Here is a 15,428-nt window from a genome sequence, read left to right on the forward strand (position 1 = left end):
CATACTAGGACGAAACGACCGTCCAGTGCTTCCAGGTTTTCCAAAGTGATCTAGCTTTCATCGACTCATGAATTTAATCATCAAATAGTATTATTAATCTAATTTAAACAAAATGATTTTTAAAGTTTAAATAGGACAATTGTGCTTGAACTTGGTAATTACAGTGAAAATGGTAATTAACAAATCATTGATCTAAACAAAAATAACAGCTTCAATATTATGAAAGTGAATTTCTTCAGCTACTTTAATACAATGAAGTTTTAGAATTATGTTTTACGAGTTAATGTTACGTTGCTTCTTGTATTATATAATGGAGATTTAAGTCGGAAGTAGATTTTTGAAGTATGATTATATTCACTGATCTGGCTTATTGAATTTTAAACTTTTTATTATTAATCTTAAGAAAAAAACCAACGTTTATTGATGTGATATCAAAGTGTACTGTTTTATACTTTTTTTAAAGCTTTATAGAAATGGACATCCACTACACTATATGAGACTGAGACCAAAATTTTTTAGGTTTTACATCAGTTAGAATACTATTATGATTTTGGATTCAATAGATTCATATTTTGTAACTTTATTTAATTCATGGTATAGTTCAAAGAGCCAGAAGATGTGAAAAATTTCAATAGGAATCATATCTCAAATTATTTAACAAAAGCAGTCTGGTTGAATGTAATAGTTATACGCCGTACATAAGAGAAATATTCGGTGAGATTATAAATTATGAACGACTTTTGAGCAACGCTAAAATGAACTTTTGATGTTCACCCACTTACTAGGGTTAAATGAGGGTTATAGATTAATGTGAAGGAATTAGGATAAGGATTAACAGTTAAACGTTAGGGTTAGGAATTAGATTTGATATTTCATTACGAATAGACATCGGCTATAATGCTAAAACGCTATTTAGACAAATGAGTGAACGAATTTCGCTCCATAATTCAAGACTAGATACCTTAAATATGATTGGACCGTCCACAAATTATAGTCTAGCCAAACATTCCTGTTTTTTTCAAAGAACTGAAATAATTGTTTTCTAAAATACTTTTATTTATGATTTAATGTTTAAATCCACATTTGTTTATTATTCAACAATCGTAAGCAATAAAATGCTTTCTACAAATATATATATATATATATATATATATATATATATAGATTTAAATAATCAAGAATGCACATTTTGGTTACTTCAAAATATTTTCTATATTGGTAAAGGGTTGTGAATTTAAGTGCTGGTTTCAAATGATCATTGTCTTAGGGACTGTATACTTAGTTTTGAATATAGCATATTCATATATGAGCTGAATGTAATTGTTAAAAAAAACCACTGCTCACATGATCTCAACTGTTAAATTTACTATAATATCCACAAAACCCCTTCTGATAATAATGAAGTTGTTAAAAAAACTTGAAGATCGTATATTTAATCACCGGTGAAATTGAGGATGATAAGTTCTGTACCAGGAAATCGATTTTATCTTGTTTATATTAGTGTCCTAATTAATATCCATCCTTCATATAAAACATTACCAAACAAGTAGTTATTACAAGTATGAGACAGTGCAATAACGGATTCTATAGTTCTATAACTTACTTACTATACTTACTTATGCCTGTTAACCCTCGTAGAGGAGCATGGTATTCTTTCGTGGATTATGATCAGACATTTGAACGATTCGTAAACCCCACGAGTTTTGTTTGAAAACCATATTATTGGAGAACAAAAATGATCTAGTTACTTACTTACGTCTTTTACCCCTCGTGGAGAAGCATAGGCTTCCCACCACTATTCTCTATCGGACTCTGCCCTGGAAAATACTTTCCAAATGTTTCCGGTTGCTATTCATCCAATTCTCGGCGAAGTGTGTTCTTTGGTCTCACTCTTTTCCGTCTCCTTTCAGGATTTCAAGTTAGCACTTGCTTCGTGATGCAGTTTGATAATTTCTGGAACGTATGTCCTATCCACTTCCAACATCTTTTCCTAATTTCCACTTTAGCTTGAAGCTGGTTTGTTTTCTCCTATAAAACGGTGTTGCTGATAGTATCCGGCCAGTGAATGTTGAGTATTTTGCATAAACAACTGTTTATACATATTCGTACCTTCTTGACGTAGTTCTATAACTAGCCACGGAATACAAGTTTTGTCTTGAAGATCTTCATTACTTTGTCATAGAATAAAAAAATATTCAACTTCAAAGAAACAGTTAATCTATTTATTACCATTAATATCTATAGCTTAAACTATATATAAAACCAATTCTTCCTCTGTTTTTTTCTTATTTTCATTTTTTTTTAGTAATATTTGGTATTATATTAATAATTCTACTTGGTATATTCATTTATTATTGTCGTCTACGTTATTCACGTTATCAATCTGCTTATGATACAGATGAAGCACTTGGAAATAATTTTCAATCAGCTGAACATGCATTACAACAAAAATATCATAATCATCCTGATGTTAAAGCTGAATTGTATATATAAATGTACATATTTATTCTCTTCTATTATAATAAATATTTTACCATTATTCCTTATATATATATTTATATAGATTCACGATAATACATGAATTAAAATTGTTTAATTTTTAAAAAAAAACAATAAAGAAAAATCAATCAATTATTTAATCAATAATTGTACATTGTACTCTAATATGTAAGATATTGATATGATTGTTTATATTAAATAAGTTTTAAAATTTGAAAAATCATACACACACTCACATACACACAAACACACACATAGACACCCATACACACATGAACACATAATGTATAGTTAATGAATAATTTTGACATTTAAAGAAAGAAAAAAAAAGAGAAAACAAAACAATTCTTATGAATAGAAGAGGGTTTTGTGGAGATTTTTGTAATTTTATATATATCATCAGTCAATTGAAGCTAGACTACCATTGAAAACTGTCCAGTGTTTCCAGGATTTCAATGGTGGTATAACTTCAATTGACTCATGATTTCAACGATATAAAATTTTGTTTTATTATTTTTTTTTCAATATTTATGTACAAATTTCATTTCTTTTTTTATTATTGTAATATAAAAATAAATATATTCCCCCCCATATATAATTTCTAATTTATCATGCATGTATTTATAGTTGTACAGATATAAATAAATCATATTAATTACTTTTTATAATAATAGTATTATTTATTATATTTAATGTACAAATTTTATTAAAATAACGATTACGTAATCAAAAAGAAATTTACTCATTGAAATATATTTAATTATGTAACATTAAAAAATAAATAAATAAAACGTTTGTTTTTCCGATTTTGTTTTAATGATATTTTATTAAATTCAATATTCATTCATTATTTATCTTAGTTTATCATAATCTAATTGAATATGGAACTTCAATTTTTTTTAATTTTTTAAAAAAGAAAAAAGGTTTATAGTTTTTTTTTGTTGTTGTTGTACAATTTGTATGTCTTGGTTACAAAAAAAATTTCTCTTTTTTATAAATAAAAATTATATTGATTGAATTATACTTTAATCTCCCTATTCCTTGATTTTTCTTTTGTTTTTGTATTACCTTTAATCTAAAGTATAATTTTGTATAAAACTTTTATGATATTCTTTTCTGTTTTTCTTTTATTTATTATGAGTGTTTATTTTAAATAGAAAAAAATAAAATTCATAAATGATTAATTTATTTGTTGTTATTTGATTTTTATACATAAAAACAAAATATTGATGACATAACATGACATATCCACTTGGTATTGTCTGTTTGAATCTTCCCATTGATTTAAAGGACTACGATTGATCAGTCTTTTATTGGCCATATGTGCATACTGTGAGTATTCCATCGATATAGCCTTCATTCACAAGCATTATAAGCAAAGATGGAAAGTGACTAGCAGTGGAATCCAGGACAAACAATACGAAGTGAATTCAAACTTCACCCCATTGCACAAGCAAGTGGCTATCAGGGCTCAGTAGCTGAGTGCATAATGCGATGGCGTTTGAGGTAAACGGTACTCTGTTCAAGTCCCAGAGTGAACATAAACTCTGAGATGTAGGTGCATCCAACTGATGAGTGCCAAATAGAACGAAACGCGCATCCTGGATTCCACTGCTAGCCACTGTCCATCTTTGCTTATAATGACATTAATATTCATTATATAATTGCTGTCAATTTCATATTATATACTATTGTTTATTTTCATTGAATAGCTGATGGCTAGTGATTATCGACTTATTAATTTAGATTTTTTCATAAATATATTAACTTCATTTTGTTATTTTAAAGTAATTGTACTAATTCTAGAAAGTTCATTTTTCATAAGCATTATTATGTTTGTTGAAAGAAAGCTGATTTTTGTATGTAACAATCTAATTCCCATAGTAGATAAAATCATATATGCTTACTGTCAAAATATTATTTTAAAACAAATGAAGACTGTTCATAGATCTGCAAAGACATTAATGTTTATCTGTGAAACATATAGTAAAAGTAAGTAGATTAGGAAAAGCTGAGCATATGCTGTGTGAAACCTATAGTCGTATAACATTAATTTAAAGTGCTAAGGACTCAAATATTGTTTACAGTTTAGTTGAGGCTTGATTATATCAGTCATAAAGTTTCTTAATCGGACGTTAGTTTAAAGCTCACATGAAACATCAGTTTTCTTAAAATTGCAAATACGCTTTTACATTGAAAGTCAGCGAGATTATTCTTCTGTCAGATGAATTAGGTTTCCTTCCACCGAAACTCATAATTAGTTAAATAGTACGATATAAATAAGACTGTAATTTAATTTTCAAATCTTTTTTAATCAATATTATTTACAAATCAGTATGCATGGTTGACTTAAAAACCAGAGTGATAAATTTAGGAATAAGACTATTGTAAACAAATTTACATAACTAAATTAAACTGGACGTGTAGTTAAAAATTTACACTTCATATAATTTGTAAACTGATTTTTTTTACGATTCAGTGACTCGTATTCAGTAAAAATATGACGCATACCTCAATTAGCAGTATGTCATAAGCATGGCGTCAATATTACCTTTATTATAAATTATCACAGTTCCAAGTATCCAATTATTTATAAAATGAATGTTCTGTAATAAAACAGAATGGTATAACATAAAGATATTAGTTGTTCACTAAAAGCATTGCACTGAATTTACAAGCTTAAGGGATGTTTGTCAGAATCTAATATCCCTTATTATCACATAAAATGTTTTCCTATATGTACATAAATAGTGAAACTCAAATTAACATGAACTGATGCAATCAATTTCGGTTTGAATAATTGTTTCATCTCAAAGATCAGTAGACACTAGTTTACCAACTAACGTATATTCATTGATAACCTTATAATAAAAGTCATTTTCTATTTATTATTTATACTGAAATTTCTGATAATAAAGGAGTATTTGTCCTATTAAACAAAGTTGTCTAGAATGAAGTTATTCACCTACCTTCATATGATAGACTTGTTATTTAAACAATTGAAATACCTCAACCATGTTGATATCATAAATGTCTAGTTTAAAATTACTGATATAGCCAACTAGATAGATAATTTTATAGCATATATGAAACAAAAGGTCTTTTATTTGAATGTCACTTGAAATTAGGTTGTATGTATTGTAAATAGAAAGTTTCCCAATAAACAAACTATTTGTCACAAAATTTGTTTGATAAGTAATTGAGTTATTAAATTCACTCATCAATATGACTGGCGTTGACTTATATACTGCAATGAATTATGATTTAGCTTCAAATGAAATCAATATTTTTGGATAAAGAAACCAGATTACCAATTGAACTTGTTTTTAAGTGTCTAATTAACTGTAACTGTTTGTAGAAATGATTGGTCACTGGGATAATCAATGCCATTTATGTTAAGTCCTTCCTAGTGCCGATCAAACTTTATTCTAGTCGACCAGCATGAAAAAGGACTTGAAATGCCTAACATCGGTCACTATCCAGTGACAAGAGAACGAATCTGCTAGTTCCCATAAGACTGCAGATACTTTTTGCTAACAATCGCTATGTAACACGAAACCCAGGTCCAAGGTTTTTTTTCAACCGCCACCTAACTGTAACCGACGATGAACGTACTTTTCCGACTGAGAAATCGTAGTCATTCAATTATGTTGCCAATAAAAATGCGACTGATTTTCTGGTAAAAAAAGAAATAGTTGCTAATTTCCTGCATAACATTTACCAAAAAATTTCATTCAATTTGTAGTGTACTCAACTTTTTAACAGAAGAATGCATTAATGAGCAGTCATACAATAACTCATATTAAGGCGCACTCCTTCAACAAACGTAAATTGGCCTAAAATATATGATCTATGACATAAAATTATTGACTTGAAAAAGTTAGATCATAGAAATTTGTACAACATATTTTATTGATTATTATGAGTATTTAAAGATATTTATCTCTGATTAAATCAATTTCATTCGAACTCCAAATACAATTGATTGATCACTGGGTGGTGATCAATGTCATGCGTGTCAAGTCCTTGTTAGTGCAGATCGAATGCTACCGATCAAGTTTCAATGTGGCCACTAGTCTAGTTGACTTGACACTGCGTGCACTATGTTGAGATAAGATGGTGGTTGGAGGTGGTTAACAGGAAACCCTGGACCCGCGTTTTGTGCTACTTGACACTCGTCAGCAAGGTGTACTTGTAATCTTGAGGGAACTGATGCTCCCTAACGGATTCGATCCCGAACACTAAATAATACATTTCTGTATTTCTACTATAGATCTGATCAAACATGATTCAGATCAGCGGGTAAAACTGTAAATATGAAGTATTGTTCATGAAATTCTCATTTATTACGAAAAAGATTAGAATTGTGTATCCTTATTATACTAGTTTAATATGTATATTCACATTATGTTGATGAACCTAACAATATTTTTCATAAAACATTACAACAAACAAACTTTAATTAATAATTTGAGGTTACCTGTCATGTTATACGTAATCTTATTTGAAATGGATCAGTTTGACAAAATTCATACTTTTCTAAAGTATGCACTTTTATTTGTATGGAGAACAAAAGGTTTATGAACCATTTTTATATTGTTAAGGTGAGAGTCAGATAAATTTTAAAATCACTAATCATCATAAATAAGACCTAATTAAGTATTCTGACTTTGATTTAAAATAATTATTTAGCGTATTTATTCTTCAAACCTTTTTTTTTAAAATAAAACAAGTAATCTGTCCACGTACCTACTTAAAAACATTCACCGTTCAGTATGTCTTTCCTGTGTAAAGCTCTCATTGAAATCACGGGTGTTTTGTGGACTTTCAGTTATTTTATTTAACTTTAATTAGTGTTACAGAGGGAGAACATGATTTTTTTAGTCGAATCCTCCTAGTAAGTCGTAATAGATTTTCATATCCAATTATTATGTACAAAATTTCTACCTGACATTTGTTCTGATGATGTCGTTCAGAAGAACCATGAAAGCTCTACAACCAAACCATCCAGCTCAGAGAACAAAACTCCATCAAAATAAACAAATTCAAACTTCATTCTTTAATTCAGTATGAGTTGGAGATATAATGTCCGTTCTCTAGTTTATTTAACTTTCTGACGATATTTTCCAGATAGCAACATTATAAACACCAAATTATCTCCATGTTGACTAAACTTACGATTTATAAAACTCCGACTTATGAACATCTCTAGTTACTAACTTCTTTCTTAACATTCGATGATAACAATGTACATCAATAAAACTCTAACTAGAAAATTAATTTTTGTGCAAAGTACCAGCTTGAATCAACATATAAAGAGTTCAATTAACATTGTCTTAACAAAATATACATATTTATAACCATTATTTTTCATATGACGATGTAGACTTTTTTTGAATCTCACAATAACAAGTGTCTTTATGTTGCTACCACGATCTCAACCATAAAAATCTTGAAAATTAGCACATGATGGTTACTTTATGTACATTTATAACGTAAATAGACTAAAATAAGTGTTCCAAATAGACAAACTATAGTAATTTTGTAATGAATACACATACGTATTTGTGTGTTTACCCGCATTTTTAAATCAATCAGACTGAAGTATAAATTAATTCTAATCGTAGTCAAAGATAACCATTGTATAATTTATTTATAATGGTTTATGCATATGAAATTAATTTAACAAAAATTACACATTACTTATGCAAAAACTTACAAGATATAATTAATCAACAGGATATATGAACCATGGTTGAATACATTTATGATTAGTAAGATAATTAAGTCTAACAGGTTGATAGCACTATCCACTTTTATTTATTTTAATCAATTTAATTAATCAGAAAGGGGTTTTATGGAGATTTCAGTATTTTCATAGCTGAAAGCATGAGTCAATTGAAGCTAGACCTTCAAGGAAAACCTGGAAGCACTGCATGGCTGTTTCGTCCTATTGTGGGACTCCTCAGCAAACAGAAGTCTATTTTCTTAATTATTCATACTTTAATTTCAATTTATATCATTCTAATTTATATGTAGCTTTGATTTAATTCAATTTTTATCTGAATCAAATTTTTTCTTCTACATGCTACTACTCCCTTTATTTGAGCGATTCTAAAAAATATTTGATCTATCAGTAATTATTAGGGTACTGTTTATGTGCTTGTTGCATTCAATAGTCTACATAGCATAATTTTTTTCTACAATCTCATCTTTAACTAAATAATAAACAATTTAAAACAAACCATCATGCATAAAGTAATCGGATTCAGAAATATTTACATTAAAAATAAAATGATTATAGTATTATGATCATTATAGGGTCTTAGAGACTGTTGACTTTTAATTGAGATCATAAACCCATCAAAGTCAGACTAACACTATTGAAAACCTGGAAGCACTGAACGATTGATTGGTTCCAGTATGGGACTTCTCAGCGGTGCGTATCCACAGTCCCGCACGCAGGATTCAAACCTAGGACCTTCAGTCTCACGCGCGAATGTCTAACCACTAGATCACTGGGCTGACACTTAACGGCTCTAATGCCTAACTTCAACCAATCCACGATATGGCGTGATCACCTTCGGTGGGTAACTATACCGATCCGACACGGATTGGACTCCACTGGTCACAGCTTATCAATAGAACTCTAGGAAATCCTTCTCGAAGCTAGTCACTAGTGAGCACACAATAAATATCAGTATAGGAGTGTGGAGATTGTTGAGTTGGATGACAGCTTAGTGGTCAAAACACCTTACTTATTTCATGATTACTTTGTTGTTTATAAATCATTTGTTATATAGAATAGAATAGAACAAAATGTTGACTTCAATTGTAGAGAGAGGTATCTTCTAAACTAAAATGGTTTGTTGTTAGGTTTTCATCTCATTTTAGCTATATGTGATGAGACTTACAACAATCTGTTGCCATGTAATCAATCAACGAAAACTCTGGTAGATTGTTTCAAAAAATTTCGAAACTCCTAATAATCCTATAAAACAATTCGCTAAGACCTCCTAGACAACATTCAAATCTTAGATGAGTTTAATGTTTAGGATTTAGGTATCTTTTCCACAGCTTTTCATTTATCTTGTGATACAGAAAACCCTATCCCTGGCTATGATATAATCTACCATTTTCATACAGCTACTTCTCGATTTCATCAGTTCCAATGTGTCATAAAGTGCTCAAGCACTGTACTTAAGACGATTAATCATCCTGTAAATCCTATTAATGTACAACTTTATCTTGAAAAGTTTCGTAAGTTCCCACCTGTGAAGGTTTACCCAATACAAAGAAACATTGCTTTATCATTTATAATTTTATGGCATATTTTAAAAATGCTTTATGTTTAAAATCCATCGGGAATTCCCAATAGTAGTTTCTTTCCATTGACTACTTATTCTACTCAGTAATTAGGCTTTAAACAATCTTTTTATTCAAATACTATTGAATGGTACGATGTGACCTGTCTTGAGCCTTACAACTATACAATTTAATTATTGCCCTAGTTGTTTATCTTCCTCAGTTTGTAACAAAACATTTTCTATTATATTCAATATTGTCTCTTCATTTTATGTTTTAAAAATATTACTGATGTTTATTACCCGCCTTAATTACTATTTCCTTTTAAAAACATAAACACCTTTTTACCAAAGAGTTTTTAATACCTCATTCACTATGACCCATTAGGATGACCTCATTTGTATACACCATTAACATAAGCGGAAATAATAATTTATGAAGATTCAGTTCCTACCCATTTGTGCATATATACCTGCGTACCTATGCTTGTCCGAGAAAATGAACAATGAAATAACTAGTTATCTAGGGCACACCCATTATTTGGTTCAATTAATGAAATGAGGAACGTAATCGTTAAACTAACAAAATAGTATGGTATTTTCATGAATTTCAATTTCTAAACATTTATTTACTCGCTTCTTCTGTGTAATGAGGCTTATACTTTCAGTGTTGAAACACATACTTTGAAAGTATTATTTTGTCTATTTGAGTAGTTAAATCAATCATATTTTTAATGTATCAATAAACAGATTTAATATTGGTTAAATAATGATTAATTACTCTACTCTAATGTAGTGTTCCCACTTCTCTGTTTCGCTTGACTAAAGTTCAATATTACTAATGACCAATAAAAGATGTTAGAAATTTCCCTATAATGATAGTTATTTTTAAGAAAAGAAAATTGTTAACAAATATATTGCCATGGTGTCTACAAATAAATAATGTTAGTATGAGACAGTATATGCAACAACTAGATATTGAATCGGTTATCCATTAGCAACAACTGATATTTAATTAAAATTAATTATTAGTTATTTTCTCATCATTAATCGAATTACCCTATGTATTATCCAATTGGAATAAAAAATCTTCTGTGAACAGTTGTGAAAACTTTCAGTCATTTAAATCTAAACGCCCATTATCAATTCACATCCGATCTCCAGACCACTTGGATGAATAAAGGATCTTTGATATAAATGATAATACTCAAATACAAATATTTTCCTTAGTAATTATTCTAACTTCAGTTACTCGTTTGATTTTTAAGGAAAACACATTTAAGTAGTAAATAATTAGTCATAAATCAAGTACTAAACACCTACTTCATCTCACACTAAGAATTGTTATTAGCAAGAATACAGATGCAAATACAGTGAATTAACAAAAGGCGGTCTCGTGGAGATTTCTGTAATTTTATATAGTTGAGATCATGAATCTGGCGCGAGACTGGTAAGTCCTAGGTCCGAATCTCGCGAGGCGGGATCGTAGATACGCACTGCTGAGGGGTCCCACAATAGGACGAAGCTGCCGTCCAGTGCTTCCATGTTTTCCGTGATGGTCTAGCTTCAATTGACTCATGATCTCAACTATATAAAACAGTGAATTAAATTCAAGATCTTAAGATCATAGAGTGAAGGGGAGTATAATCCATTTAAACAACTGAATCAGAATCAAATAGTTCACATTATCAACTTCATTTATTTTCATTATCTTGCAAAATCTTTATCTAACAATAACAGCAAGTTAATGTCCCAATTCAAACTTCACTAACTCTACTGGTTAAATATGATTTCTCAAGAAATTCATTAGGAATCTAATTTTCAATACTCGCATACATATCATTTACTTCCATTACTTTGAGCATCATGGAATTAATCTAAATCAATAAATTAAAAGTAAATTTTCATTTAATTGAATAATGAATTTTAATATTATGTGAAAGTATAGTATGAATAAATGCTAAGCAATGTACACAACTGTTGGGATAATCCAGAAAATTTCTCGTAATAGACAAGAAAGGCTCAGAAAACATTAAGAAGCATTTTATTCAATCAGCGTTGACTAGAAGTTTTGCTAGAAACATCACGAAAGTGAAAAGTCACATGTAGAGTTTCTGATTGGCTGATTCCTACACTGCTATTATGTTTAGTTCCATTCCAGAATTTTCAGGAAAACTCAAGGACTTCTAAGATAGTATAAAAACTCTATATTTTCTGCACATAAATGAACCTTTGGAGTAAAGTGCTTCTCGAATATTTTGCGACTTTTCTCTCGTGTTCAAGTCGCTGTATAGATTTAGTTTGGGGGTTGCGAGACTAGCTTAGGATCCGAGTATAGCGTTCAATCAGCAAAACTCATCAACAACAGATCAAATAAAAAATTTATTATATTTGATTTATATGTAAATTGAACTTATAAACTATAGTCACGATATTGTAATGGATGAGTTATGAATCAGTATTTGAAAATAAAATAAGCTTTGTGCCGAAAATATTTAGTGTCAACAAGGATCTCAGTAAGAAATCCCCAAAATTTATACTTAGTTGATAGTTAGGTTGTATGGCTGATACAATACAAACATTTTTATTAATACTTACAAACTGAAAACCTTTCGGACAATATTTTAGGTAATTATTTCGAGTGGGATCCAGACCAGGAATGTGTTTAAATCTGGGTCTTACCTGTTTATCTTAACTACAGATCCTAATGCATAACCCTATTATATTTGATGTGTTGGTAACTGAGTTCGAGTTTTAGTGAGAGCTTAGACTCGGAAATACAGGTACATCCATTCAGTGAACTGAAGCTAGAAGAAAACATGCATGCTAATGTTAAGCTTGAAAACATGGACACGAATAGCAAATTAGTTCAAAGAGCTCTTTGTTATACATTTTATTGAAACTAGTAAGTAATCAATTGGAAAAATAATTGGGAAATACATTTTACGCGATAAATTGTGGGAAAACACTTCAAATGGAAGTACCCGTTTGTCTATTTACCGATTTATGTTTAGATCTTGAGTTGCAATAGTTAGAGTAGAATCTTTTATCATCTTGTCAATATTACTTATTTTCACTAGAAAAAACACAAAAACTTCAGGTTCAGCTTTGAGGTCATTTTCAAAGTAAAACATCAAAAGATGCATATGAGCTTATCATTGGTTCATTTAACCAATTTGATTGTGAATATGATTCCTTCGATGAGAAGAACAATGAAAAACGCAATATACTGAAAAGGCGTTTCACCCTAACCTGAAACGTTTCATATGTGCGAATTTATAAATTGATGTGTACATATGAAGTTAGCTTCTGTTATAATCGCATTAGCTTTGCGTTATGTGATTAGTTTTATTTAGAATCGTGGCCCCACCGTGGTTACAGATCCTAAGGCTGAGACGAAAATGATGTTCAATGTCCATCACTTCCCCAAAACTCTTCAGTTGACTTCATTTACGAATTCGAATAGCCTTCGTATTATACGTAATCATCAGAAGCCACTTAACTCAAATTTACATGTTGTTATCACATAAAATAATTGTTTCTAGGGCACCGTTTATAATCTTATCTTTCTGCTATTAAACACTCACAGATTATAGTTTATCTGATTCTGTTCAGCGTCAGTACTGCGACCGGTCACGGAAACTTGTAGACTAATTTGTAAGTAAAGAAACTGATTTCTTTAAAATAAACAGTCAATCACTATGGCTGGCTTTCAGTAACCGAATGAGATTACCATAAGTAATATTATTCACTGTTTCATTCGTTCATTATAAATCAAAAAATGAAATACAGTGATATCAAGTGAGTGTATTTATCTTGAAAAAGACTGAAACATTCTCTAGTGACCTGATTAAGTTCAAATAAATAATACACTGCACAATTTTAAAGATTGATCTAATCAACAATCACACAACTTCTAGTTGTTTATTTTGGTCTCTTTCATACAGACACACAAAATACAAAACTCTGTATAAGTTATCGTCCAGTCAAAGGTCCCTCATGAAATCACTAGACATCATTTCTATTTGTAAGGAATATTATAAATATAATTTACATATTAGCTTTGTAAACAAACTGTACAAATAAGAGTTCACCTATATTGATAAATTTAAAAAGTCAATAGGGGTCAATATTTCTCAAGTTTAGATGATTATCAAGCGCATAAAATTAATCAGGGTTCTGCTAAAAGTAACATAATATTATCAATTTTGTTAAATTGTAACATTCGAACTTCCAGCAATGAATGAAAATCAATCGATACAAAGGAACATTCAAATGGCTTATTATTATTAACGTTCCCGACCATAATTACTTAAAGTAATACCGTCTATGCTGAATTACAAGTATTAACAAATGTTTGTAGTGTAATTTTATTCAGTGAACATGTGATAATTGAAGTAAACATGAATGTAAGGATGAACTATCCTAGATTATGGATATAACATCTATGCAAACATATACTATGAATACGAACTTCGTGATAAACAAACATATTTCACCGTTCACATTTATTATCGGTAGCTTGGACAAAAAACCATACACTTTCAGTACTAACTCGATTAAAATTTCGAAATTAAATAGTAGTATTATAGGTAATTAATTAGTACGTTTATTTAAACACATAAACATCAGTACACGGAGGCACCAAATACATATACGCCACATAAATCATTCGACACTAGGTTAATACAGCATTTCTTTCCTTAAAATCCTGGAGCCCATGTGTATATTTGGTTTGGAATCAGAGTTTTCCAAATCCCTAGGTGGATTCTCTATACCCGCTAACCCGGTCAAAGCACTGGATATTCGCTTTTCGTCCTCTCAATTTTGTAAACAACACCCCCTCCGCGAGAAGACAGTGGGTAGGACTTCCCTGACAGTGGTTGCATGCGCGTGGCCATGTGAGAGCATTTCGAGAGGAAGAGCTGAGTCTCGTCATTCCCGGATATACCAAAGCATTCGGAGGCCGTATTCATTAGCTTATCTTTAATACAGGTCTATTCTTTAGTGATTGGAATTTCACAAAGATATTATTATTTTTCCATTAACAATTTACTCAGTGCCCAATTTATTTGAAATTGTCAAGTCAAACCCTGATAACGATGTCTGCGTTTTACGTTTTAACATGGCAGTAAAATGTATCAATCTTATGGCAGTAAAATGTATCAATCTTATGTGAAATGTAAAGAAAAGTCTAAGTTACATCAAAATTCGGAACAGCAATTCCTAGATAGTGATTCTGACGTTTATTACAACTCAATAGAAAGGTAATTCCATTTCATACTCAAAATAAATTTTATTTTAAATGCACTCTTATGATCAATAACATGACTTGGAAACTTATTAAATAGACTATTTACAGAATCAATAAAATTATATTATAATTACAATAAAACAACTAGACACCCTGGATTTATTTGGAATAGGTACTTGGATTTATTTCTTCCAACATATCATAGACTTTATATAGATTTCTAGTACCATTGTTATTATTATTATGAAAATTGGAAACAGTTACTTTTGATAGATGAAAGTCGTGAGTCAATTGAAGCTATACCACAAGGGAAAACCTGGAAGCTCTGGACGGCCGTTTCGTCCTATTGTGGGAGTTAGACATAAATACCG

At 30.0% G+C, this 15,428-nt stretch overlaps 1 protein-coding gene across 1 annotated transcript in view; it reads left to right on the forward strand.

Annotated features, from left to right (window-relative positions):
• Positions 1-2,493, forward strand: part of Smp_136200 (hypothetical protein) — a gene marked incomplete at both ends in the record, with an annotated part of 21,110 nt that extends 18,617 nt beyond the window's left edge. The window contains one exon of the mRNA XM_018793935.1: positions 2,306-2,493. Within this exon, the coding sequence (XP_018648397.1) occupies positions 2,306-2,493 (188 nt within the window). The remainder of the gene's footprint in view (positions 1-2,305) is intronic.
• Between the last annotated feature and the right edge of the window lie 12,935 nt (positions 2,494-15,428).

This window comes from Schistosoma mansoni, chromosome 1 (assembly GCF_000237925.1).
Source record: "Schistosoma mansoni strain Puerto Rico chromosome 1, complete genome".
Lineage (NCBI taxonomy): Eukaryota > Metazoa > Platyhelminthes > Trematoda > Strigeidida > Schistosomatidae > Schistosoma > Schistosoma mansoni.